We start from the raw sequence: 22804 nt of genomic DNA, 5'->3' as shown, positions 1-22804 counted from the left end.
AGCAATAAAATATTTAGGTAATATAATCTAAGCTTAGGGGACTCTTTACCGAGTTTATTTCAACATCCTTTTCCAAAGCCTTAAGTTTTCTTGCTCTCCGAGGGTCAGTTATGATGTTACGCTAATCTCGAAGCATTGAGAGTCAAATATATACTGTTGTTGTTTATTACACTAATCTAAAGAAACAGTACAGGTTTGTACAGAGTTATTTCGACACGTGCCAAGAAAATCTATGTAAGTCAGTCAGTTATTGTACAGGTCACTTCATCAGACCCAAAAACATCCATCACCTGCGCCTGTCCTTCAACATTATTCCGGTCATACCTCATTCAGGCGTATATGACCAGAGAAATCCAAAAACACTAATAGGGCGTCATCATTCCCATTTACTTCCATGGAAGCAAATCCAAAAGCGCACGCAATTGCCTCAGTCATCTTCCTTCTCAGCCTCCTTCAGCTTCACTGTAATACCCTTGCGGTTATGCTCGATCTCATACTGTCCACCAAGAACCAAGTCTTTGGCAACAAGCTCGCGAGTGCGGCCCAAACTTTCGATATCAGCAATTCTTTGTATCGTGCCCTCCAGGTGCTTTTCGAAGTTAGGCTCAGCACAAATTTCTCTGAAAGCTCGATGCATCGGAACGCTGCTCGCTCGAACATCTGCCTCACTGGTGATGCTGAAGAGGTTCAATCGATCGAGATCTCGGATAAAGTCACAGCGGGTCATGATTTGCTGAGCGATGTGGAAAGGGTAGGTCGGAAGCACATGTCCAACAATAGGGTCGTAGGTCTCATGTTCTTCCATATCCTTTTCCTTGTCGACCAATGCCTTGGCCAAACACATAGCGGCAGCCTATGATTCGGTCAGTAACTTGTCTCTATAAATGCAATGTAGTATTTCTTCAAACTTACAGCCCACTTCTGTTGATCCATGACATCGTCATCCATCTCTGGACCGAGAATCCAACACTGGTTGAGGAACCACTTCTTTTCAATTTCCTTGATCCTTTCGCAAGTTCCCATCATATCCCTGCTCTTTGCTACTCGGTTGAGAAAGCTCAGCCGCCCTCCGACCCTTTCATAGACTTCTTCGAGAACTGCGGCGTCAATGCTTTCCTTCCAGTACTTCTGACGATATCGCTGGAGAGCCGAAATAGCTTGTTGTTTAGGTAGATCAGTGACAGGGAGAACCTCCATTCTGGTAGCAAGCTGTTTGAGGCGCTCATACACCCAGTAGTCATCTGAGTTGAAAACCATAGTGACAATGTTGGCAGCAGCCCACTGTTCAGCCCGTTGCTGTAGTAGTTCAATGACATCTCGACCATCATCATCATGGCGAAGGAGGTGCATCTGGTTGACAATCACCACTAAAGGCTTGCCCCTTTCTCTTCGCTTCTGCATGGCCACTTTCTCCAATTTGTTGAGAGCACGTTCAATGTCCAGAAGAGCTGTGGTTTCGCGGGGACCCCTCTCACTGAAGTACCCTCCGATGTAATCCTCGTGAAACTCATAATCGAGGGCCTTGCCAAGACGAATACGGAAGATCTCCAGGTCTGCGTGCGCTTCGAACATGGCAACACCATCACCCTCATTCTTTCGCATAGCATCAATAAGCATGCTGCTCTTACCAGACCCCTTATCACCGATCAAAAGGTAATAGTGCCCGACAACGCGCCCCATGACAATGTCATCAACACGCTGCTGCTCCGGGCGGTATATCCAATGTTCGCCAGAACCACCTGGTTGATGAGGAACATCTTTACCAATTGCAGCCAAATCCAGGACCGGATCCCCTGGCTCAAAAGCGTGATTCATCTTTTGGAGGACGAGCATCTTGTAAAACTTGTGATAAATATAGCCCGCAGCAGCAAAGCCCAGACCCAACACCACTATGGACGCAAAGGTCGTGGCCGCGGCCTCTCCCATCTTGCCTAGAAGTGAAGGCTCTGAGGAGGAGGACTTGGGGCCTTTCTGAGTCTCTGCCTCTGCCTCTGCATTATACTCAGGTGCTTCTTCCGCTTTAAAAAGTTAGCAACAGTTCGATTTCATGTCGATTTCTGGGCTTCCAGCAACATATTAATTTGATATGCAGCGATTCCCGCTCTTCAGCCTGATCCCCACTTGCAGATCAGAAATAGTTGGGACTGTTGCTCAAAGCCAAGTCTCGATAAGATGCTGACTGAAAGTGCCGTTTCTGGAAACAGAAATGCAAATGCCGGAACCTCTGGGTTACCCAAGTTTTGCTGTGAAGAGTCGCCTCTTGGTGGGATCGTGTGACAAAAGACAAGAATTAAATATCAATCAATACCTTTTCTTTTGCGAGCTTGAGATGAGAATCGAAGCTTGCTGACAACATTGCTATTTGTGCATCTCGGCCCCAGATACCGAATCTGCGGTCCAACTGGTCGTGCCAAGTTCAAGGAGCTGACAGGTTGGTTGAGGCGACGCACCAGGCGCCCTGAATGCCTCAAAATCATAATTAATGATTTGCAGTGCAATAGAGAAAGACGAAAGCAGTTACACGAGTCAATTGACGTGCCGGTTGAGGCTATCAAGAGTTACACCAACGCCAGTAGAACAAAGGAGAGAAGAAAAAGAAGGGAGTAGGACGACCAGTGGCTTCGTGGCACGAAAGGAACAGTCCAATTCAAGCTTGGTCAAGGTTCAAAAAACAAAGTTAGCTCAGGTTCCTGGTTGTGCTGCGTCAGAACAGATTTGGGGCCACCAGTGACAGTTAGCTGCCCTGAAACTGGCTGCCATTGGCCTTGGCAGAGACTTGACCAGATCCTCGGCGACAGCTGCAGAATCTCCCCCTGCAATTCCACTGACGGTGCCCGCTATTCCTTGCGCTAGTGCAAAAACCACTGTAATTTTAGCGGGGAATGCAGGAGGCCTCGTCAATTTAGCTGAGACTCAGCAGGACAGGGGATTTGAGATGCATGTCACCGAATGGATCTTTCCCACTCTGAAATGACCTCATGAGATACGGGGTAACGGCAGTATCGACAACTTCAGCTTCCCGTCAGTAACGAATATCCTCAACGATTCGAATCGCTATCAATTAATGGCAGTCAAATGTACTATGAGGCCACGTGATTAGTCTACAATGCTTTCAAACAGCTGGTCCAACTCATGGAAGGAAGGTGTGAACAGTGACGCGACCACAAACGATTCTGGCCACATTCATCATGAACAAATGTATAAACAACAAGATGCATCTCGCGTAAACGGCTCTTTCAACAGCCAGCCTGAATACCACGGCTACAGTGGATCAGTCGCTGCCTGCAGAATTTTCCTTTCACGCCCTTTCCACCTTTATTCACTGCCAAGATCAATATTTGGCAGCCTTTCACTCTCGAAATACCTTCTTCTTCATTCACAGATCTATTCCTTCCACTGTTTTAATCCTCTTCGTCTCTGACTGATGCATCATGTGCGATCGCGCTGTATAAGCTTTCTCCTCCGCACTCTGAGCAACATATTTCGGCAGAATATCACGAAGCGATGCCACCCTATGCTGCTGAACTCGAAACCTGGTGGTTAGGGACAGGCTATGAAGCCCTTAAACAATTGGTCAACGATGAATCAGATGATCTTAACTCTCGACAGTGTGGCTTTGCGCAGCAGATGCAAACGAGGCTTTTGGCATTCGATAACGACCAAACCATTCAAGCCTCCCTTCAAACAACCTGGCCAGCCATCCGTGCAGCAAGAGGAGTCGACTATGACGCGAATAGTCGCAAGAATTCCAAGTACATAGCTTCAAATATCTTTCGGAAGCCCAAGGATGGAGGTATTGACTTTGAACGCGCCATGGATGGCCTTGGCTACCTCGATGCCATCGAAATTCGTCGCCTTCGCCTCCTTGAAGCTACCCATGCTGCCATGGAGACCATCTTACCGACAGAAAGTCAACTACAAATGCTCCAAGAGCTTGATAGGACTTCTAGCGCAAATTTTCGGCTTCTACACGCCGGTTTCAGGGCCTGTGTAAGACACATACTGCTCCCCGAATGCGCCTTGGTGAACTGACTACCCCCCAGATCCTTATCAAAGAATTGACGAGAGATTCCGAGTGCAGGAAGGAGATCCCTCAAATTATGGGAATGCTCAATGCTCTTGTGCCTTCAGATGTGTTTCTCGAAGACGAAGACGATGTCGACCCAACTCCACACTCACCAAGTCTTCGAGACAGTGTTCGGTTTTCTGTCTTTGAGCACCTGATGTCCGAGAGCCCTTTCTCCCCTCAACTGCAAGAAATCGTTAAAATGAAGCTGTCTAGCTGGTGCGAGGTCCCAGGGTATCCTCAAGCCAGAGATGCTATGGTGAGATACTGTGAAGAGTTCAAGAAGCTGGAAGGTGTGTGCTTGGCGATCATGAACGATCTTGAACGGAAATCATTCAGCATCGGATCGTATCATGTAGCATCTCCAACCTCGCCCACGTTGTTTGATACAGAAACTTCACGAAGCTCTGGTTTTTCAGCAAATGCAACCCAGGGCGCGAGCGCTATTTTCACAACTGTGACTCCAAACGACAACCAGGACTCTGCGCCAACGACACCCTTAAGCCCATGGGTTCTATCGACTTCACATCCTCTACTAAAAGGAATGCCTGGAAGAGAAATGAGTCCAGCTAAAACAGATGGCGCTCTTTTTTCTCAAGATCTCAGCGCACCACCCGTCCTGTCCTATCCTGATAGTCTCTCCAAAACAGAGTTCTTTCAGCACCCATTCACCCGAAAGCTCGACATGTCGCCAGTCGAACAAGCAGCTTTGGGTCTTATCTTACCTCGAGAAATTGACAGTCGAGATTTCTAGTACGATCCCGACAGCGATGATGAGGGTAATGACATGCCACCTGTGCCCCCCTTACCACATATTCCTGAGAGACTTAAAGCACATCTCACACCCAGCGTTTTGGACAAGATAAAAAAGAGAATGCGCTATCAGTCTGATAGATCCGAAAGGACAGACCAAAGTGGTGTGCCGTTCCAGGCACTGGACCAGCACGTGGGCACTTCCACTACACGCAAGTCAAGTGATAGGAAGCGCTGGCCGTCGCTCAAAGCAAACACCTCGGAGCCAGTATCTATCATAGGCCCATGTCCGGGGAGTTTCAGCTTTGAAGCCAAAAGCTATGAGGCCCGTAATACATCTTCGAGCCCAATACAAAGTCCCAAATCACCCCAGAGACAGATCACTGTGGGGGGAAGCACCCTCCGGCCCTTCCACAGAGGGGGTAGAAGTATTGGACTGAGTTGCCAACTTACGAAACCACGCCTTTCGCCTATGGAGTACTGTCGAATGTATCTGATGGAGAAGTACTTATCTGACTGCGAGGATCGACCATGTGAACTCCCACCCCCTGACAAACATTGGTTCTGGACGAATTACTACAAGCAATTCCTGGTAATACCACAAATACCAAAAGTAATCCGGCGTGATTTGGAACCCATGGCTTTTGGAGTCAATGTAGAAAGCGCAGCCGCAGATGGATATGCAGCTGAATCTGATGGGGAATCAGTATCAACTGTAAGACCAGAAACTTACGCCAATGGGCCCATGCGTCTATCCCTTCACTTAGGCGGCGAGCCGATTCTTCTACCCACATTCATGGATACCTTGCGTTTCAATATGAGCGATGCTCAGGTTAAAAAGGTCTCAGAGTTGGACAAAGAAGCCGGGGATGGTCGTGGAGGCGCTGATCCTGAAGAAAAAGACATGGTTGTGCCACGTAGAGGTACGTTATCTGCTTTTCTTCCCAAAATAATTTGTAATAAATACTGACGAAACCAGTACTAGCCGGGGGGGAGGTCGAAGATTGGCGGCCTATGAGCGAATATGAACCCGACGAGAACGATGAGATAGCAAGCGCGATCACACCACTTGAAGCTTCTAAGGACAGTGATCCGACCGAGGATTCAGACGAGACTACAAAGGGCACGGGGACTGCGGCTCGCTTTGCATGCGTCGATGATGCAGTTACCTTTCGAAATCAACAACCACCAAGTTTGCCCGACCCGGGCACCCCCTCTTCTCGTCAGAGTGTCAGGAAGAAGGATCTGATAGGTGACTCAGATCAAGCTGATAGACAAGTCCACAACGACTCTGGTAGCTTCAGGCTTTCGAGGCAGTTATCCCGTATATGCAAAGAGGAAATGTCTGTTTTTGATTTTGCCACTCCAAGGCCTAGAGGCAAGACTGTTGACTGTACTCCCCAGTCGCTGGCAACAACAGACACACGCAGTCCCCTAGCTCGTTTCCCTATCGCAGTTGAACCAACTCATCGATTGACTCCAGGAACACTTACAAAGCGTGTTGTTGGTGATTCTGGCGGTAAACTCCTTTTTGAAGATACCCGACAAGCAAGATTAATTCTAAGTCCTAGTGATAAGTATCACCAAGGGCTTTCTGCGGACTTATGGGAGGCCGACACAGAATCAATTATCTCTGAACTTCAGCCAAGTCCCTTGCATATCAATCGACGGAAACATAGGGCTAACACTGACGAATCTGATCGTAGATGGCCAAGATTGTTTGATAGGGGGTATGCTGGTCCGCCTACCACACTTGAGATGCTTAGGATCAGTGCCCCAACTGAGCGAGACGACTCCTTCGATCCCGAAGTCTTCGGAGATGACGATGATACTCCAACAGAAGGAGATCGTACGCCTCGTGGGCTAGGACACCAGGAGCAGGGCCTCCTGCAGGCAACACCTGCGCCAAGAGGCCTTCAACGTTCGGCTTCCACAATTGTTACCCCAACACAGCCTATGAAAAGGCTTGAACACAAAGCATCTTTCAACCTGGAAGCCATGGGGCAACCAGGCTTTACCCCGGAGCGTCGTAGGGAAAGTATTTCCAGGGGTACATTCCCCAGGTCTGGCATGATGCTCAACCTCCAGAGTACTCAGGAACGTCTTAGATGCCCTCCTCAAGAGTCTAATTGGATTCAAATGAGTAAAAGCATAACGGAGAAGACCTCAAAAGTAAGACGCTTGCCTGATTTGCCGGACTCTGGGCGGCATGAACGCGCTTTTGCACCAAAAGAATGGATGAGGGCTATCGCAGCTACACCCCGAAAGTCTAGAACCGTGTCGCGAAACGATGGACGAATTGAGAACTATGGGGAGGCTTCTTCTGGGGCGGATTGGCCAAAGACTTTGTTTCAGCCAAGTGCGACCATGGATGATGGAGATGTTGAGCGTTCAACGTCAGCCACTACGCGAGACTTCTCGCAGCCTCACAAGCTCCAGAAGCCGCCATCGCGAGCGAGACTTACTCCCAGCAGCACCTACCGTTCATCGAACCAGCAGCTCGATCACTCAACTCGAGCCTCGTCCTTGATACCTCCAGGAAGTGAGGCAGACGTTCCTGATCCAAGAACCCCATCACCCACCGCATCACAAACCACTGCCGTTCCACGAACACCATCCTCCAGCATCAGCAGTATCTTCCGCAAGCGTATACGTTCGGACTACAACCCCCCAGCCACTCCCCAAACACCGGCTGAGCCCACCTTGGCATGGTCCCCGTTTGCTAACTGCGAACCCGAACCACCTTATGCGTCGCCGTGGGTCTCGGGTAATGGCGAAGGGAAAAGGGAGAAAGAGAAACGAGCGGCGTACTTTCGAGACAAGGTCGAGCGTGAGTTTCAGAGCAGACAATCGCCAAAGAGATCCAGTCGTAAGGACTCCCTCGAAAGTGCGGCTAATGGGGACTCTGCAGTTCAAAACAACGTCGCTACCGATAATAGAACGAGTAAAGAGAGTCTCATACAATGGAAGCAGTTCCTCGAAGATGCCCCAGAACCGCTATTCTCATCACCTAGGCCGCCTGTACCACCTCTTCCTTCTGGATCTCAGCTAAACCTCGCACTCGATCGACCTCCCAGACAGACACAAACCCCTTCTCGGGCAACCGCGAGGGTTGAAGTGAATCCAGCCGCTACATATCGAGACAAGAAACCCCAGGGATTAACAGTAGAGACACGTAAGCTACGTAAAGCAATGCGTGAGGGGGCACCGACCCCAAGCAGAAACAAAACGATGACGCCCGCCAGCGGAAGCAGCTTCAGGTCTGCATTTCGTTTGGAGGGAAGACGAATGAGCTTTGGACGACCAGCGGCCGACCATGAGTCCCAGGGTAAAGGGCGGGAAACCGAAACTTTTCCAAGATGCAAGTGAATTGGCAAATCTATGTTGGAGGCTCACAATCGATGCCTACATATCTACGCTGTTTGCTATTATGTATATTGGGTCCATGGCTGAGACGGGGAGGTATCTGTCAAGATGCATGACTGATTCGACTAGATTTGTATGTAGTTAAGATTCCGGGGCCTTGCACAAAGCCCCTTGAAGGTACAAGACAAGTGTATAGCCTCTAGCATCTGATCTCATTGTATTTGCCAAATAGAAGGATTCGGTCCTATTCTACCAGCCCGCCAGCCAGCCCCGATAAGGCAGGAAAAGAGGCAGTTCCAACTCTTGCTGACGTTTAGATACAATCTCATTATTGAGTCTAATCTTAAAAGACCTTAGATTTCAATAGACCTAGTCCAATGACGAGATATTAGATTAGGTATCCTATGTAATATTATTAGTACTTTGAATCAACAACCGTCCCAGTGAACGCCATAGCTTCAACTCATAGACTCTTGTTCCCAGCCAACCTTAATATGAGACACTTTATGACTTTGAGACAGGCAGATGTAGCAATGGACCATTCAGAAGGGGACTTTTGTGTAGGTAGTCAAGGTTTGCCGAGATGCATGAGACAGACGGGTTACTCGCTTTGCCGCAGAGAATGCTGCGAGATAGAGGGTCTGTGATATCATGAGTTTGAATCGCCACGACGCTGATGAGCACATTTCTGCGTATGTATTTCATTATTCTCCTGCATTATCAAAGTTCTCGAGTCGTACCCTGCATGAATCACATTTGGTGCTGTAGAATAATAAACGCACACTAAGTTAACTAGGTACATAGTAGAGGCCTCATCCATGTTGACCAACAACCTCTAAGCCCCCAGGATCGAAAAGGCAAGGACAAGCAGAGTTGAGGACACGCACGCTTGTGCAGCCACACCAGGGGACGACGTTCGCTTCATCACGGCATAACAGACATGGCAAGGGAGGCTTCTGGAGCATGTCCAATCAGTCTGTTGATCCAGGCTACGGGTTACCAAATCTTGATAGTTAGCTTGATGATCGTCCCGTGACGACGCACGAGACCGCGATAGTACGGATAGCAGGGACTCGAATCGACTGGCACGCAGCGAATCACCTGCAGACCGCAACTGTCAACATGAGATTGAGCCAGTCAATTGGCTTGGGTCGACAATTTTGGTTATTCACGAGATTGCATATGCTGTGCTGTATTGTGCTGGTGACCAAGTGCCGAGCGAGTCAAGAAGCCGAACTCCGGGAGGCACAGTAAGCATGCCAAGTGTTTGATATGTCTGAATGAGAGCCATTGAATCGTGAGGGAGTCGATCTTGGCCAATATCTGTATTATCAAACGTAAATAATCAGACCAGAAATCTTTGCGATGATGTAGTTGAGTGGGATAGCGCTACGCTGCCGATGGTAGGGTGGTATTTTCCCATTGCAGTCCACGTTGCTCATCTTGATTATGGTGTCGTCTTGTGATGAAGACTAGAGGCCATCCACACAGAGCAGAGGGTCGACACACCGCTCCCCACGATCCCCCACTTGACTGGCATCCGCCCGTCACCTCACCCACAGTCCACAGTCAGTCACCCCCCAGCCCGTGAGTGAGTCTGGGGTACGGGTATTGCATGTATTGGTATAGGAAAGACACCAAGATAGCATACACTCGTATCTACGCAGTCCAAAGGTCTAGGTCTCGGTTTTCGGCTAACCCCCGAGGCACCACGTTTTTGACTCTCCCTTGGACTTTCTTTTAGGATAGCCAATGTCGTATCGTCAACGCTTTTGACTCCTGGGGTAATGGCAGCATGCTCCGGCAAGAGCCCTCATACTTGACCAAGAATGGTAGATGAAACAAATAGCCTGATTCAGTATAATCTGTACCGTACTGTGGTGTAATTAAACTGCATCGAGCCGGTCTCTGAAGCCACGCTTCGAGAAGACGTCTAAACGCCTGACACATCAGAGTTTTGTCGGGTTCTAATGGAATTGGACTATTTGCTCCGGTCGCAATCAGTAGGGCTGGACGAAAGGAAACGCCGTCCACGTCCACGACTCCACGTCCGCTAACGCAACGATCGGCCAGACTTAGACATGTGCTTTCCAATATGAGGCAGACACATTCCAGGATCTCGCCTCCTGAATACTAGTCATGGAGTATCATGGACTCTCCACACCAAAAGCTTTGCGAATATCAGACCAAGCGCGAGCCAGCCCAGCCCAGCCCAGCCCAGCTCAGGGATGCAAACCGTGGTTGGCGCATTGAAAATCATAGTCCGTGCATGCCCTGATCTTGTCTGTTGTGTTAATCCCGAACAACGTATGGCTTTGTTCGTTTCTGTCGGGCTGGAGTATTCAGCCTGACCCCAGTTTTCACTTGCTTGAAATGCAGATAGAGTCAGAAGGCTGGCTGGCTGGCTTACACCATCCATGCCTGTCTGAAGAAACAACCGGTGATACCCAAGACTGAGAAACAGGCAAAGGTTGTTATCCATCGTATCATGAATCGTCGAATCTTCCTCACATGGCCAGCACTGGAGGCCCTCCGAGTTCATAGCTCCCACTGAAGCCATGCCCAGAGTTGCTCCATGGTTTTCACAACCACATTCTTCACACCCTGTGTTCGGTCTAGTAATGGCCCAGTTCACCGCATATCTGGACTTCGATTCGTGAAGATCTGTGCCGGCCCGATAATGGGAGATCTGCTAACGACTAGGTGACCTGAACCTCCTTCTAGGGGGATTCTATTCGCACGGGCACAGCATAGGGTAGTCTCCATGTTGGCTTAAATCCGTGACAAAAAGCGTGCCAAAATGGCACAGACCACTTGGTCGGGTCCAGTGGACTTCAAGCGCCAAACGAAATGTGTCAGTTGATGATGGCTGCGCTTTTGGTGGAGTAATTTAGAGGACGAGCATAATCTTGCGCTCAGGCAGACCCGCCTCCAGCTCCAGATGTTCTAGCCTACTTGACCCGCGCGCTTGCTGACGAGCTGAGCTCTTTGGTCCTGGAAATAAAACCCCCCCAGTCCAGCTCAGGTGGTGGTCTGTTAGTGAGCCCAACAGGGTTGAAAGTCACTGGTGTTTGGGTATTTCAGGTGGTCAATGTGGGATCGCCAGGGTCCTCTCACGATGGATTCGCCTAGGTCGGGCAGATACTGCACGACAGTACAGTAGTACGAGCAGTACCTGGACTACACTAAGCTAGACACGATACAACTTCATGTATGTCAAAGCTGCAGGTGCTCATGCTTCTCCATGAAGAAAAAAAAACATTTCCGGCCTGGTCGCAGTCGACAGCAAAGATGCCAGGGACTCTTCGTTGAGAGTGATATTCTATCCGCCGTGACTAGCTTACAGAGCACATCAAACTGTAAAGTCGGGAAGTCATTGGCCGATTGTGACGAGCCAAATATAAGTCCCTTATTTTAGAACCAACAACTGGTGTCGGCGATGACGTCTTTAATCTTCCAGATGCGCATGTTTCTCCTGACTCCTACCGATATGGTTGGTTCCATTCATCTGCCCAACCTTCAGCCTAGGGAAAAGACGGGACTCCATTAACGGACCGCGCGTGGGCCGGCGCACCATCGAACTCAATTGTCGGGCAATATTTAATGGCAACTGGTTCACATACCAGGAGCAGGGGCGGTGTGAGATGCAGCTGAGAAGCGGAATGCTCGGTTTGAAGCGATAGACTATTCATAGATGCCGCCGAACGCTGAATTGGAGTTGACCTCTTGAAGTTCAATTGCACGTCCAATGAGAGGTTGATCTATTATGATATAAAACAACTTGAAGTACCTCGAAGTACCGCTGTGTGTCAGCAACCCACTCAAGGCTTTCATGGGAGCTTTTAGCTCCAGACCAGCTAAACCTGAAGAGGAATGACGACGACATCCTTGGCCTCAAGGTCGTTGGATATTGCTCTCTATCAGCTAACTGCCAACATCAGTATGTGATCTCAAGAGAACATCAGCTTGATTGATGCGGAGACCGAGGGCGACCACCAATGTGTAATGCTTGGCCATCTCCTATATAGTTAGTACATGGTATCAGCTTGGTAGAATTAGCTGAGACATGTTGCGCGTAGTGATTAAAATTAGCGATGAAACCGTTGTGGCTTCCAAGTCTTGCCAAATGGTAGATGAGCATGCCCCGGAGCTGACCAGGGGTTACTGTTTTGGGGAATCCGAATGATGCTGACTACACATATCTGAGATACTCTTCAAAGAAAGAGCAGACCAGTTTATGTGCGTTTCGCAAGAGAGAGGTTCCGGATTTCGAATGGTAAAGACCAATTCCAAAATCTTCTGTCAAAGTAATACTTCGGGTGTGTAATCAACTTCAGTAGCCAAAGACTACATAGCTGTGCATAGTAAAAAAGAGCCTGTGATGCCGCATTTCTGTAAAGCAACGACAGCCAAAATATCTAACCACAACACCACTTCTAAGGTTCAGTATGGACACACTGGGCGAGGATGTACTTGAGAGCCAAGGTTCATGAGCTCCATGTCAACATAAGAACCAGGGGTCGCGCTCTTGGCTGTGTCCCCCGCAATGTGAGCAGAAAAAGCAAACATAAACAATGAACATTGTGTTATGAGTGGTAGATGGCCCCAATAGAGTTCAAATTTTCTGGCTCTCATCGCCTGGCAGTCGATAATCATGGAAACTGCGTCCTATTCGGGGTTAAATCTTGCGAGCTGACGTGGGGGTAGACCGGCGGGCCGGCATCTTAGCGAAGTTGTCAAAGCCTCGAGTCTCTCGAGCCCAGGGTTCTGAATCGCTTTGAAGAGTTGAATACGTATCGTGATCAACCAACGAGTGGGCCATCCGTGATGGCCGAGTTAGGACAACTCGTCGAAATGGCAGACAAATTTAGTCGTAATGATCGACCAACCTAGACAGGCATTGTCTCAGAGAGAAAGTATGCCTTGATCACCTGAGGGTCCGTGAGGAGGCGGTTGGCTGCGGAGGATGCGAGCTGGTCTTACCCCTACCCGTTCGGCTACAGGGCACGTACCATGTTGGAGAGTCAATTGGTGAAGAAGTAAGAAGAAGGTTGAGTTGATATTGAAACTAGAGTTTTCGCGTGGCTGGGAGGCTACTGGTGAACTCATGTCCAGGGAGGCTATGAACTTCTTCGAGTTTTCGAAGCAGCCGAGCAGTTAACGCAACTTCTCTTGTCTAGAGCTTCAGAGCTCCAACAGTTGTGGACTGACCTGGGCCGTCGATTTCCAGTCCCCAGAAGCAATGCACATATGCGCTAGCAATACATTGCAGTAGTGCGATGCAGATGGAAGAGGTTACAAGGTAATAGCGCCATGGGAATACCATGTCAGTCAGCTTGGTCTCGATGGAAAAGGGGTGATTGAGGTTTATCAGGTGCGGACGTTCCATTCAGAGTAGTGCCTCCGCCAGGCAGAAAAGGACAGCAGTAGTTGATGCTAGTGATAAACGGACGAGTTAGAAGTGGCCGCTATGGATGTTTCTGCATATATTCTGCAGGAGGGAGAATGATGGTGCAGCGCATAGCGGGCTGACGGTCTAGATCTCTCCAGCCAACATGAGGCTTTCTGTTGGAAAAGCCATCAAAGAGAGACAGGCATGATGCTGGTTGGTGTAGCAAAAATATAGGGGATTTGATAAAAAGTCCGGATTTTGGTTAAAGAAGCTTTTAATGTGAGTTGAAAGGATAAGGTACGGATACTAAGGAAAATCATTCGGAGTTGGATGTCAGTTGGGCTGGAAGGACGGAGTAGCGTACCTGCCTAGGCCGGGCCTACTCGATCAGATTGTACACTTTCTGTCATCGGCCTTCGTGGAGGAAGGTGCCTTCTCAGATGGGCAGTAAAGGCTGATCTGCATCGTGACTGACCTCTTTGAGGAATGAAATTTGAGACAGATGCCGATATAGTGCAGAAGCGCCTTTCCTATTCCATTCATCCGCTGTCAACACCATCGTCTTTATCCAACCGACTCGCATTTTCCGTCACCACAACCTCTTTGTTGAGAATCCTACAGTACCTTGCCCGCTGACTGAATTTTCTTCACTTGATGCCCAAAGTCAATCATGGTGCACAGCCGAATAGTCTTGTAATCCCAATTGCGGCCTCAACACTCAACACAGCCTGACTGAGCGATTCAAGCGAACTATACCATTACCATGATCATTACGCAAAGCAGCATCGGTTGGTTGCGCGATAAAGTGTGAAAAAGCACTAGCAACGAATACCGCCTAACGGGAATTTACAAACACAGGGGACTTGAAGTGATATCATGCTACAGCAGCGTTGCAACGTCGCCCGTTGCAGACTTGGATTTTCTTTACTCCAAAGTTGGTTGATACTTTGTCGTGTGACTTTCAAAGACAGATCAACGTTGTCGAACCATACATGGACGTTACTCCACTTGTCGCATACAATACGGGCATAGACACGACTCATTACCATTGATTGGCCTCCGAAATGGAGGAGAGATATCAAGCTGATCGAGATGTCTGCTTCATCGAGGCCCTTCCCCTAATTCTAGGCACTGCACGTTCTACCTCGCCATGATCTTGCTCTCGTATCCCAGACATTTGCTAACATTTATAGCACGACATTGTATGCACCACCTTAACCAAACCTGAGTCCTGAGCAGTCCAGACGGGAAACGTCCCACTTAGGCTGGGCTGCTTTGGCTGGTTTGCGTACCCTGAAGTATCTCTGGCAGGGCCCTGAAGACGCTAAATCTATGGAGGGTGGATATCTAAATACGCCATGTCCATGTCCCCCATCAAGGCTTTGGTGGAGACATCCGCCAAGGCTTAGAGTATCCTTCACGTCTCATTCATCATGGTCGTCCTAAGCTACTGAACTAGCCGACCTAGCCCCCCAGCAGCTGGCCCTGGCATGACAGGGTCTGTAGGAGACCATCGATGGCATCGTCGAGCGGCCTGAAAGGATCCCTGGGGGGACCGAACGGCACATGGGTGTTGAAGGTTATGTACCAAGTGTACCAAAGCCCCTGTGGGCTCTCTCACCTTGACCATGAGGCCAACCTCATTGCTAGGCTATGATAACTGTGGGGAGATGGAGTCGACAGACTGCAGAAGGGTTCCAGTGCTGAATCTCAAAACTCCTCCATACCTTGACTCCCAAATAACACCTCTCCACCCACATACTGTAGCCCCTCCATTCTCCTCACCTTTCCCTCCCTTTCATCTTGCGATTTTCGAACCGTCGCCTGTTCTGGGCGACTAAAGAGCTTCGATCAACCGTTGGTGTGTTGGCGTCGATAGCTAGTCCAGTCTAACGTCCACCGCCACCACCCTCTAGTCTCCACAGCTTCATGCTGAGTCGTCACGTCCAGCTTCCATAGACTGTGCTGTGCCTATACATACCGTACCATATTCGATCGGGCTACCTAGTTGTCTATCTAAGTCTTTACCGCCGGCTCTGGGACAGTCGGCACAAAACGTCTTTCTCTCAACTCTTGTCCGGGGCATGTTCATCCACTTAGATGGCTATCGAAAGTTCATTTGCATTTTCGCAGTCTGAACGAAACCTGGCTTGGTGCGACAACCATAGCATATCCTCCGAAGGCCGAAACAACATGATGCCACCATCACCTTTACCAATGGACTCTTTGTGGATGTCTTCAGCAGCAGCAGCAGCAAATCAACTACAGCCCGGCCAAATTTCACCGTTGAGCGCAGGATTGGACAATTCTTCTGCCCCGACGATGGTACATTCAGCTTCCTCGTCCTGCGCCGATTCTTGGAGTACGGACTATGTCGACCGAGACGATGTTGAAATGGACAATAATTGGGAGCAAGGCTCGGACGATATTCTCACCATTCCGAAGCTGGAGCCGGTTGAAGATGATCTTAACATGGACGATCTTAAAGCCGCCCCCCTGGCGCCAGCCTCAATGGACTCCGCCAAGATAGATCCGAAACCGAAACGACCACGAGGAAGACCAAGGAAACACCCATTGACCACGGCAGTGAGCGCAAGTAAAGTGACCAAGGGTCGATCAAAGACTGGTTGCATTACCTGCCGAAAGCGCAAGAAGAAATGTGATGAAGCGGTAAGTGATTTCATGAAGGCGTTAGACCTGTCACAGAACAAGGGGGAATATCATACCAGCTAGTATTCTCCCTGCCATGTCTGGTGCTTTGTAGTTCTTGAGCTGTGGACAGAAGGCTAATATAAAGTAGAAACCTCGATGTACGAACCGGATCATTCACTTGAGATATGCAAGATTCTAATCATTTGTTTCTAGGCATGAATTGCGAGAAGAACGCTGTGGTATGCGAGGGCTACCACGAAAAACAGATATGGAAGAGCGGCAAAGAAAAGGCCGAAGAGGGTACGTTTCCTTTGATGAAATACCGACACATCCATCTAATTATCGCACCAGAGCGTTTACGCCAGGAGGCCCTTCCAATCATTACTATGCAACCAATCTTCCATGGTGTCGAGACTGTCGAGGATAAGGTCTTTTGGAAACATTATATTACCCATCTGAGCAATGTCTTAACAGTTGAAGGAGAGGCCAGAAATGCCTTCAAAGACATCATCCTTCACCTCGCCAATGAACACCAAGGCCTCATGCACTCTATTCTGGCAGTCAGCAGCAAGCACATCGACTGGGATACACCGTATGGTGCCAAGTTATTAGCCGACCATCCTCAGTCCAACCGGGAGGCGTTGCAACAACGCGCCGACTATCACCACGACGAGTCCATGAAGCGACTGTACGAGGATATGGGACGGCCATTGGACAAAGACGATCCCGAGTACAAGACCATTCTTTCTGCAAGATATGGACAAATGCTTTGCTTGCTTCTTCAGACGAGAGCCGATGGAAACCCTCGAGGTGAACATCGTGTGCACCTCCAAGCTTACCAGACTCTGATTCAACACTCACCCCCTGAGGACCCTGCTTTATATACTTTCATTACCGAGTTCTTCCAGTACCACATCTTTGCCGATGACTTATTCTGGCACCCTGAGAATATGACAGCCAGACTGTCGTCTGAAGATTGGGAGCCTGTAGCACCGATACAGCCTCCCCGTTTGATAGGTGTTGGTGATGGCCTCTTCCAGTATCTATCTCAGATCACGACTATTCGAAACACGATCCGAGCCAACATTTCTGCTGGTGTTGACCCAGTGGTGGACTACACCAGCTTGTACCAGGCTGCTGAGATTGACGCGGCCATTCGCGAGTGGACACCAAACTGGCCATGGGGTGACAGCCGTGACCGAGTCGGACTGCTCTACAAGCAGATGATGTGGGTGTATCTTTTCCGGACGATCTACCCACCTTCAGTCTCCTCGATGCGCCGTTCGACGTTCAGCACCTTGCCCATCTCGGCCTCAACTACTGTTGCTCCTCCGCCACCACCACCCAGACGAGCTTCGATGATGGCCACAGTATCAAGGGGCAACGGTGCCACTGGGGCTACTGATGTTCACATGGCCAGTAGCTGTCCAACATCTCGCAACCCTTCGAGGACAAATTCCATGCATGAACAAGACTCATCAACATGCCAAGAGAGGGCATCTTCACCCCCACCTTCCAGAAGGCCAGCATATCACGACCGACGAATCACGCTCGCCGTCGAAGAGTCTCTCACTATTTTGGAGTCATTCAAGCCTTCTGACCCCTCCCAGACCCTGCTACTTATCCCCTGTCTAGTTATTGGCACTGCTTGCTTTGAGCCAGCCCAGCAGGAACGCATACGCACTGCAGTAAGAGCTGTTCGCGGATATACAGGCCTACGGAACTGCGAACGTGTCATGGAACTCCTAGAAAAGGTTTGGGCTTGCATGGATCAGGGTGACTGGGTGTCTGTATGGGACTGGCAAGGCGTTGTTCGACGAATGCGTCTTGATTTCTCCTGCGCATGAACTTATCCGACAGCATGCGAATAATCATTCGTCATATTCAAATTTGCGTCACCATATATACCACAACACTGGAGTTCTCCAGATCGTTACCACATGGTACAGCTTTTCATTTATGCATATAATGTTTACAGAGCCAAGTTTATGACAGTATACCAGTCTGTTATTGTTGTTGCTTTTCTTCCTGCAGCTCCGAGGTCTCTGAGAATTCATTAGCGCCCGAAATGGCAGCTTGCGCATATATCTGAGACGGGAGCTGGAAAAAGATGAGGTCTGGTGTTTCAGCACCCAAGCCTAGATCATCATCTTATCAATTCATCACCGAGGCATTACGACGCAAGAAGTCACATGGGTTCTGTATCGTTCACCGTTTGGTTTCCTTTTCCCTCAAGTATGCCTTCATGTAGGCCCATGGTTGTTTCATTGAACGCTTTGGATGGCATTTGTCTGAGAGGAGCGTTGCGATTAGCCCGCTCCAAGACTAGGTTCACCTTTTTGATGGGACTGGCGTTTATCTCTGGCCAGATGCACTTACAGAACGAGCGATGGTTTTGAGGCAGAGAGTGATGAAGCCATGGCCGACGCCATTCTTTCCCGCTATTTTAGTTTCATGATATCTGCCAAATGAAGTGCACGGAGCATGGTCACACAATTTGAGGCGAATAGATAGCGGCGTCATATTTAGAGACCAGGTACAACGGGCATGCTGATAATACAGTATGCTTTGGCTTTGACCACAATAACATGAAGCAACGTGCCAGGATCTAAATTGACCTCGGCAACGTTGGAAGACCATTCAACGTCCAATCAAACCCCGATTGCATCGTGACATATTCGCAAGAGAAACAAAATACTCTGTACACAGGTACTAAAGTCAATGGCTGAAAAGGACGTGTTTGTACAGCATAAACGGCCTTTATTACAAACTGCCCTGAGCTCATCTCAAGATGGGGGGCCCCAACGAAATATCAACATGTAAACATAAACTGGCGGAACAGCAATGCGTGCGCATATAATCTAAACAACATAGAAACTCCTTCTGAGGACGAGCACAGCATGAGAAATATGACCATATCTCTCAAGTTCGCCGTGCCTAGCAGCGTCCTTCAATCCAGCTCTGGAGTCATCCCCACCCTTGCAGATGAAGGCTCAGCTGGGATATCTCTTTTGATATAATAGCCTCTCTAATCATCACGCTTCTCGCCTTCAAAGTAGAACTTGCCCAAAGGCTCGTCACCCCGCCCAGGTCCTACAAGACCCGAAGCAGGCGCCCTTGTCTCACCTCTGTCCAACCTCTGGACAATACGCTCTGCCGCCTCCTGAGCAGCAGCAGTTTGTGATTGAGGTTGCGACGCAGAGACAGGGCCTCGGAAGGTTGTGTCAACAAAAGAGTCGTTCTCTGGTGCTTGGCCTGGATTCGGATCAGTCGCGACACCGTCCATCATGCGAGCGTCCCGGCGCTCCTGGAGGGCAGACACACTCACAGGCGTGTCACCGCCCATATGAGTGTCACGCTCCCGCCGGGCGTCGCTCAGACCCGAATTGGTTCTTTCAAGACCCCAAGCTTGGGGAGCCGTTCGACGATGATAAATGGGCCCAGATACGGTACTGCCCGCACCCTCACCAAACCCAACGAGAGAGGCAGAGCCGTCATCGCTCATGCGATCGTCATAACCAGCCACAGAACGAGCATTGGCACCATCGAGGTCCTCATCCATAGCGTCGGGATAGCCACCCATGCTTGCGACTGACTCGGCTTCACGGTAGTTGGTATCGGTACTAAACATGTCTTCATCGTGTTCGCCAGCAGTTGTGCGCGTATCATCGCCATCGCCAACATGGCTCTCAGTTGCGCTGGCCGTGCCGACAGTACTCATCTTGGTCACGGCGACAGGCTGGCCATTGCTATCGAAATATGCAGGTGTCAGGTGCTGTGTAGCAGGGTAGTTGGGCGGAAACCCAGTTGTAGAGGTTGGCGTGGTCTGAGGCGAGGGAGATGATGTTCCTTGGGCGTTCGCTTGAGGAGGTGCCCGAAGGGTTGAAACTCGCTCGAGACCAGCGAGTCGGGAAATTCGGTCGGCACGTTCAGCCTCGAGGCTTTGGGTGGAAGGGTTATGTTGGTGTCCGCGACTGAGAGGACCCTGTGGGAAGTGGCCGCGATGACCATCTTTGATCGCAGTGGTAGATAGGGCGGAAAGCGAGGTAGTGGTGCTCGTAGGAGTGCCTCTGAGACGGACAACGATGTCAGCAAACAAGTTTTAAGGGAAGCAGAGACATCGCATCAAACGATAGGCAATGTTAGGAGCAAGGAAGAACACACGGCATCTCAGAGGGGGTCTCTGGTCTGGAGGTGGGAGGCGGGAGGTTGATGAAGGTGGGGGGCTGCGTCTGCGCCATGATGACGGTAGGTCGTTTCGGTAGTGAGAGGATGTCTGATTGAAAAGCAAAGGGTATTGTCTTTGCTTAAGAGCTTCGAGTCGGGATGGTCGTAGAAGTAGACGTAGATGCGATGATATGAGGCGACGTCAGGTATCGAGGGTTTCGCCGTCAACGGCGGCTCAGGAAGTTGGGCGCCTGTTGATGTCAGGCGGAGAATACGCTGAGGACTATCGCGTGACACTATCGCCGGTGATGACTTGATTCTGCTCGAATATCGGCGATTGTTGTAAGAAAGAGAAAAGGACGTGGGAAATTGAGTGTGGGAAAAAGTGTATTATCGCCAGTTCAGCTTCGCTCTGTTGGTTGGGCTGGGCAGGAGGAATGAATGCAAGACATGCATTGCGACTTCCCACCTCCAGTTAGCACAGCTTAAGGCACGGTGCGCCGTGAACCTGCTGAAAACCCCCTACAGCACAGGTACAACAGGCGCTGGAACCGTGCGATTGGAGAGCTGTACTCAGAGGAATGAGGGGGAGGGGTCAAGTGATTGGGCGGACAAAGGGTGGGTTATGACGTCGATTATAGATGCCGTGATTGGCCAGGGAGCATCGGTATCTTCGAATCGGGAATTATGAGATGCCAATTCTCTGGCTCCAGGACCCTCGATGATACCTAAAATCAATGAATACGGTAAATACTAACATTGAACAGATATTCGTGGCTTATTTCTCAACCTATGAGGATATATATGCTCGCCCTACAATCACGTTTATGCAGATAGGTCATGGCTTTTGAGACCATGCCCCAGCTAACGAACGGTTGGCTCTAAAACGAATAAGGGACGGGGAGCTGAGGTTTCATTCCGGCGACAGCAGATCAAAAAGTCCAGAAATTGTTCTTTTTACTTTGACCCAATTACTTATATCGACAGTATTACTCCAATGCAATGCTCTTCCAGATCCAAGTGCGGATTCAGATACTTTTTCTCCCATAACCTTCTTCATTCCTTCCGCAATCTCCCATCTTTTTTTTCTTCTTCGAATCAAATGAGGCTTATCTGAGCGCCACAAACATACGCGTCCATCTACCAAATTACAGGCCAGATAAAAATCGACAATCCCCGTTGCCATTGACATTCCGTATAGCGCCACAATCATGTGAAATAAAATGAACAAACCCCGTTCAACCAAAAACGCTTGCCGAGAAGAACCATTGCAGAAGCTGAAATGTGCAATGATCTCTAAGGAGGATGGCAGATACTCTCATAGCAGAGCCATTCCGAGAGATGTGATGCCGAGTACCAACGACAGAACAACAACACCAGGAGTCATGGGCGAGGGAGAACCGGCGTTGATATCAGGGACCGTGGTCTTGGGAGCAGGAGGGTCCCAGGTAATCGTAGGTCCATCAGCCGTGGTTTGAGAAGCAGCCGACTTCTCCTTGGTAGCAGACTTGGTATCGGACTTGTCGGTCTTTGACTCCTTCTTGTCATCCTTGCCCGTAGCAGTTGCAGAAGCCTCCTCTGTCGCGTCCGCTGTCTTGGAGTCGTCGGCAGTCGCGGAGGCCTTGTCGTCGGTAGCCTTGGCCTTTTCGACGGCAGTGGTAGACTGCTCGTCCTTGGCGGCGATGACACCGGTGAGGAGGATGGCGATGGGGAGGACGTGCTTGGTGAAACGCATGATGTCGAGTTATTAAGTGTTGTATGATTCGAAGTGTTGAAGATGGATTGTTGAGTCGATCAGTGGAGGAATAGGGGATATGCCAAGACAACGATCGAATATAGTAGGAGTGGTATAGATTCCAACTGTCAGAGAAGACAAGCGAGAGACTTTAGACTGAGTTGGCCAGTAACGAAAGTGAATAGCACCCAAGAAGGAATTAGTTAGAAGGTAAGGATGCAAAAGAAGAGGCAGAAGCAGAAGTAGGTGGAAATGGAGACATGGAAGAAAACAGGGGAACATGGGAAGAGTCGGTAGCCTCTGTTAAGCCTCCGTTTTTCGACGCTAGAGCATGACTTGGGCACCTAAATTTGGAAACAAGGGTCCGCTAGTGCCAATGGACGTCCACTGTGATCCTGGGGTACATCGCATTATTCCACTGAGGATGTCTCAGAGGATCGATCAATGACCAGTGGCGAGTCTGTTGGTATTTGGGGCTGTTTATTTACTCTTGCCCGGTAACGTTACTGGAGTCTGATGACATGTGCTGCTCAGTCTGCCCTGATATCGACAGCAGGAGAGTTGACTGATGATACAGGAGGTTGGGCAAACCAGCACTTACACGCGGGACAGTACACTTGAAAGTTATTCAATACAATGATACTGAATGGTCAAGACCTACAGCCTAGTATAA

General features: G+C 49.5%; 8 protein-coding genes across 9 annotated transcripts; 3 read left to right on the top strand and 5 right to left on the bottom strand.

Annotated features, from left to right (window-relative positions):
* Positions 1 to 133: 133 nt before the first annotated feature.
* Positions 134 to 2704, bottom strand: FOXG_12747 (uncharacterized protein). The gene is made up of 3 exons (XM_018392599.1): positions 2309 to 2704; positions 913 to 2018; positions 134 to 853 (listed from the first exon to the last, which is right to left on the bottom strand). Exons 1-3 carry the CDS (start codon positions 2475 to 2477, stop codon positions 428 to 430), a joined length of 1701 nt encoding a protein of 566 aa, XP_018251154.1. The 5' UTR covers positions 2478 to 2704; the 3' UTR covers positions 134 to 427.
* Positions 2705 to 3504: 800 nt separating this feature from the next.
* On the top strand, positions 3505 to 4820 carry FOXG_12746 (uncharacterized protein; the record flags this gene model as incomplete). Its single annotated transcript, XM_018392598.1, has 2 exons — positions 3505 to 3990; positions 4044 to 4820. The coding sequence occupies 2 exons, from the start codon at positions 3505 to 3507 to the stop codon at positions 4818 to 4820; spliced, it is 1263 nt and encodes a 420-aa protein (XP_018251153.1).
* Positions 4821 to 4853: 33 nt separating this feature from the next.
* On the top strand, positions 4854 to 8188 carry FOXG_12745 (uncharacterized protein; the record flags this gene model as incomplete). Its single annotated transcript, XM_018392597.1, has 2 exons — positions 4854 to 5742; positions 5799 to 8188. 2 exons carry the CDS (start codon positions 4854 to 4856, stop codon positions 8186 to 8188), a joined length of 3279 nt encoding a protein of 1092 aa, XP_018251152.1.
* Positions 8189 to 8753: 565 nt separating this feature from the next.
* On the bottom strand, positions 8754 to 11063 carry FOXG_20769 (uncharacterized protein). Its single transcript, XM_018401079.1, has one exon. The coding sequence runs from the start codon at positions 10743 to 10745 to the stop codon at positions 10323 to 10325; it is 423 nt and encodes a 140-aa protein (XP_018251151.1). The 5' UTR covers positions 10746 to 11063; the 3' UTR covers positions 8754 to 10322.
* Positions 11064 to 12109: 1046 nt separating this feature from the next.
* On the bottom strand, positions 12110 to 12202 carry FOXG_20768 (uncharacterized protein; the record flags this gene model as incomplete). The annotated part of the gene is made up of 1 exon (XM_018401078.1): positions 12110 to 12202. The coding sequence occupies one exon, from the start codon at positions 12200 to 12202 to the stop codon at positions 12110 to 12112; it is 93 nt and encodes a 30-aa protein (XP_018251150.1).
* A 2931-nt stretch (positions 12203 to 15133) lies between these two features.
* Positions 15134 to 20841, top strand: FOXG_12744 (uncharacterized protein). 2 transcript variants are annotated; one of them, XM_018392595.1, is made up of 4 exons: positions 15134 to 16247; positions 16378 to 16387; positions 16443 to 16529; positions 16581 to 20841. In XM_018392595.1, exons 1-4 carry the CDS (start codon positions 15678 to 15680, stop codon positions 18074 to 18076), a joined length of 2163 nt encoding a protein of 720 aa, XP_018251148.1. In that variant the 5' UTR covers positions 15134 to 15677; the 3' UTR covers positions 18077 to 20841. The 2 variants fall into 2 exon arrangements, with proteins under 2 accessions (XP_018251148.1, XP_018251149.1); XM_018392596.1 differs by lacking the exons at positions 15134 to 16247; positions 16378 to 16387 and having other exon boundaries at positions 16394 to 16529; positions 16581 to 19117.
* FOXG_12743 (uncharacterized protein) lies at positions 16584 to 21030 on the bottom strand. The gene is made up of 2 exons (XM_018392594.1): positions 20394 to 21030; positions 16584 to 20299 (listed from the first exon to the last, which is right to left on the bottom strand). Exons 1-2 carry the CDS (start codon positions 20468 to 20470, stop codon positions 19258 to 19260), a joined length of 1119 nt encoding a protein of 372 aa, XP_018251147.1. The 5' UTR covers positions 20471 to 21030; the 3' UTR covers positions 16584 to 19257.
* Positions 21031 to 21035: 5 nt separating this feature from the next.
* On the bottom strand, positions 21036 to 22698 carry FOXG_12742 (uncharacterized protein). Its single transcript, XM_018392593.1, has one exon. It carries the CDS (start codon positions 22129 to 22131, stop codon positions 21715 to 21717), a length of 417 nt encoding a protein of 138 aa, XP_018251146.1. The 5' UTR covers positions 22132 to 22698; the 3' UTR covers positions 21036 to 21714.
* Between the last annotated feature and the right edge of the window lie 106 nt (positions 22699 to 22804).

The sequence above is a fragment of the Fusarium oxysporum genome, chromosome 9, assembly GCF_000149955.1.
Source record: "Fusarium oxysporum f. sp. lycopersici 4287 chromosome 9, whole genome shotgun sequence".
Lineage (NCBI taxonomy): Eukaryota > Fungi > Ascomycota > Sordariomycetes > Hypocreales > Nectriaceae > Fusarium > Fusarium oxysporum.
The sequence above is the reverse complement of the archived record's forward strand: the minus strand, read 5'-3'. Positions and strand labels throughout refer to the sequence as shown.

What these genes read in the sequence shown, in the direction of transcription:
- FOXG_12747 (XM_018392599.1), bottom strand. Translation starts at nt 2,477, where the DNA reads ATGATTTTGAGGCATTCAGGGCGCCTGGTGCGTCGCCTCAACCAACCT. An exon ending in TCAAGCTCGCAAAAGAAAAG is followed by an intron (nt 2,019 to 2,308) that starts GTATTGATTGAT and finishes AACTTTTTAAAG; the next exon opens with CGGAAGAAGCACCTGAGTAT. An exon ending in TGGATCAACAGAAGTGGGCT is followed by an intron (nt 854 to 912) that starts GTAAGTTTGAAG and finishes ACCGAATCATAG; the next exon opens with GCTGCCGCTATGTGTTTGGC.
- FOXG_20769 (XM_018401079.1), bottom strand. Translation starts at nt 10,745, where the DNA reads ATGGCTTCAGTGGGAGCTATGAACTCGGAGGGCCTCCAGTGCTGGCCA.
- FOXG_12744 (XM_018392595.1), top strand. Translation starts at nt 15,678, where the DNA reads ATGGCTATCGAAAGTTCATTTGCATTTTCGCAGTCTGAACGAAACCTG. An exon ending in CAAAGAAAAGGCCGAAGAGG is followed by an intron (nt 16,530 to 16,580) that starts GTACGTTTCCTT and finishes TTATCGCACCAG; the next exon opens with AGCGTTTACGCCAGGAGGCC.
- FOXG_12743 (XM_018392594.1), bottom strand. Translation starts at nt 20,470, where the DNA reads ATGGCGCAGACGCAGCCCCCCACCTTCATCAACCTCCCGCCTCCCACC. An exon ending in GAGACCCCCTCTGAGATGCC is followed by an intron (nt 20,300 to 20,393) that starts GTGTGTTCTTCC and finishes TGTCCGTCTCAG; the next exon opens with AGGCACTCCTACGAGCACCA.
- FOXG_12742 (XM_018392593.1), bottom strand. Translation starts at nt 22,131, where the DNA reads ATGCGTTTCACCAAGCACGTCCTCCCCATCGCCATCCTCCTCACCGGT.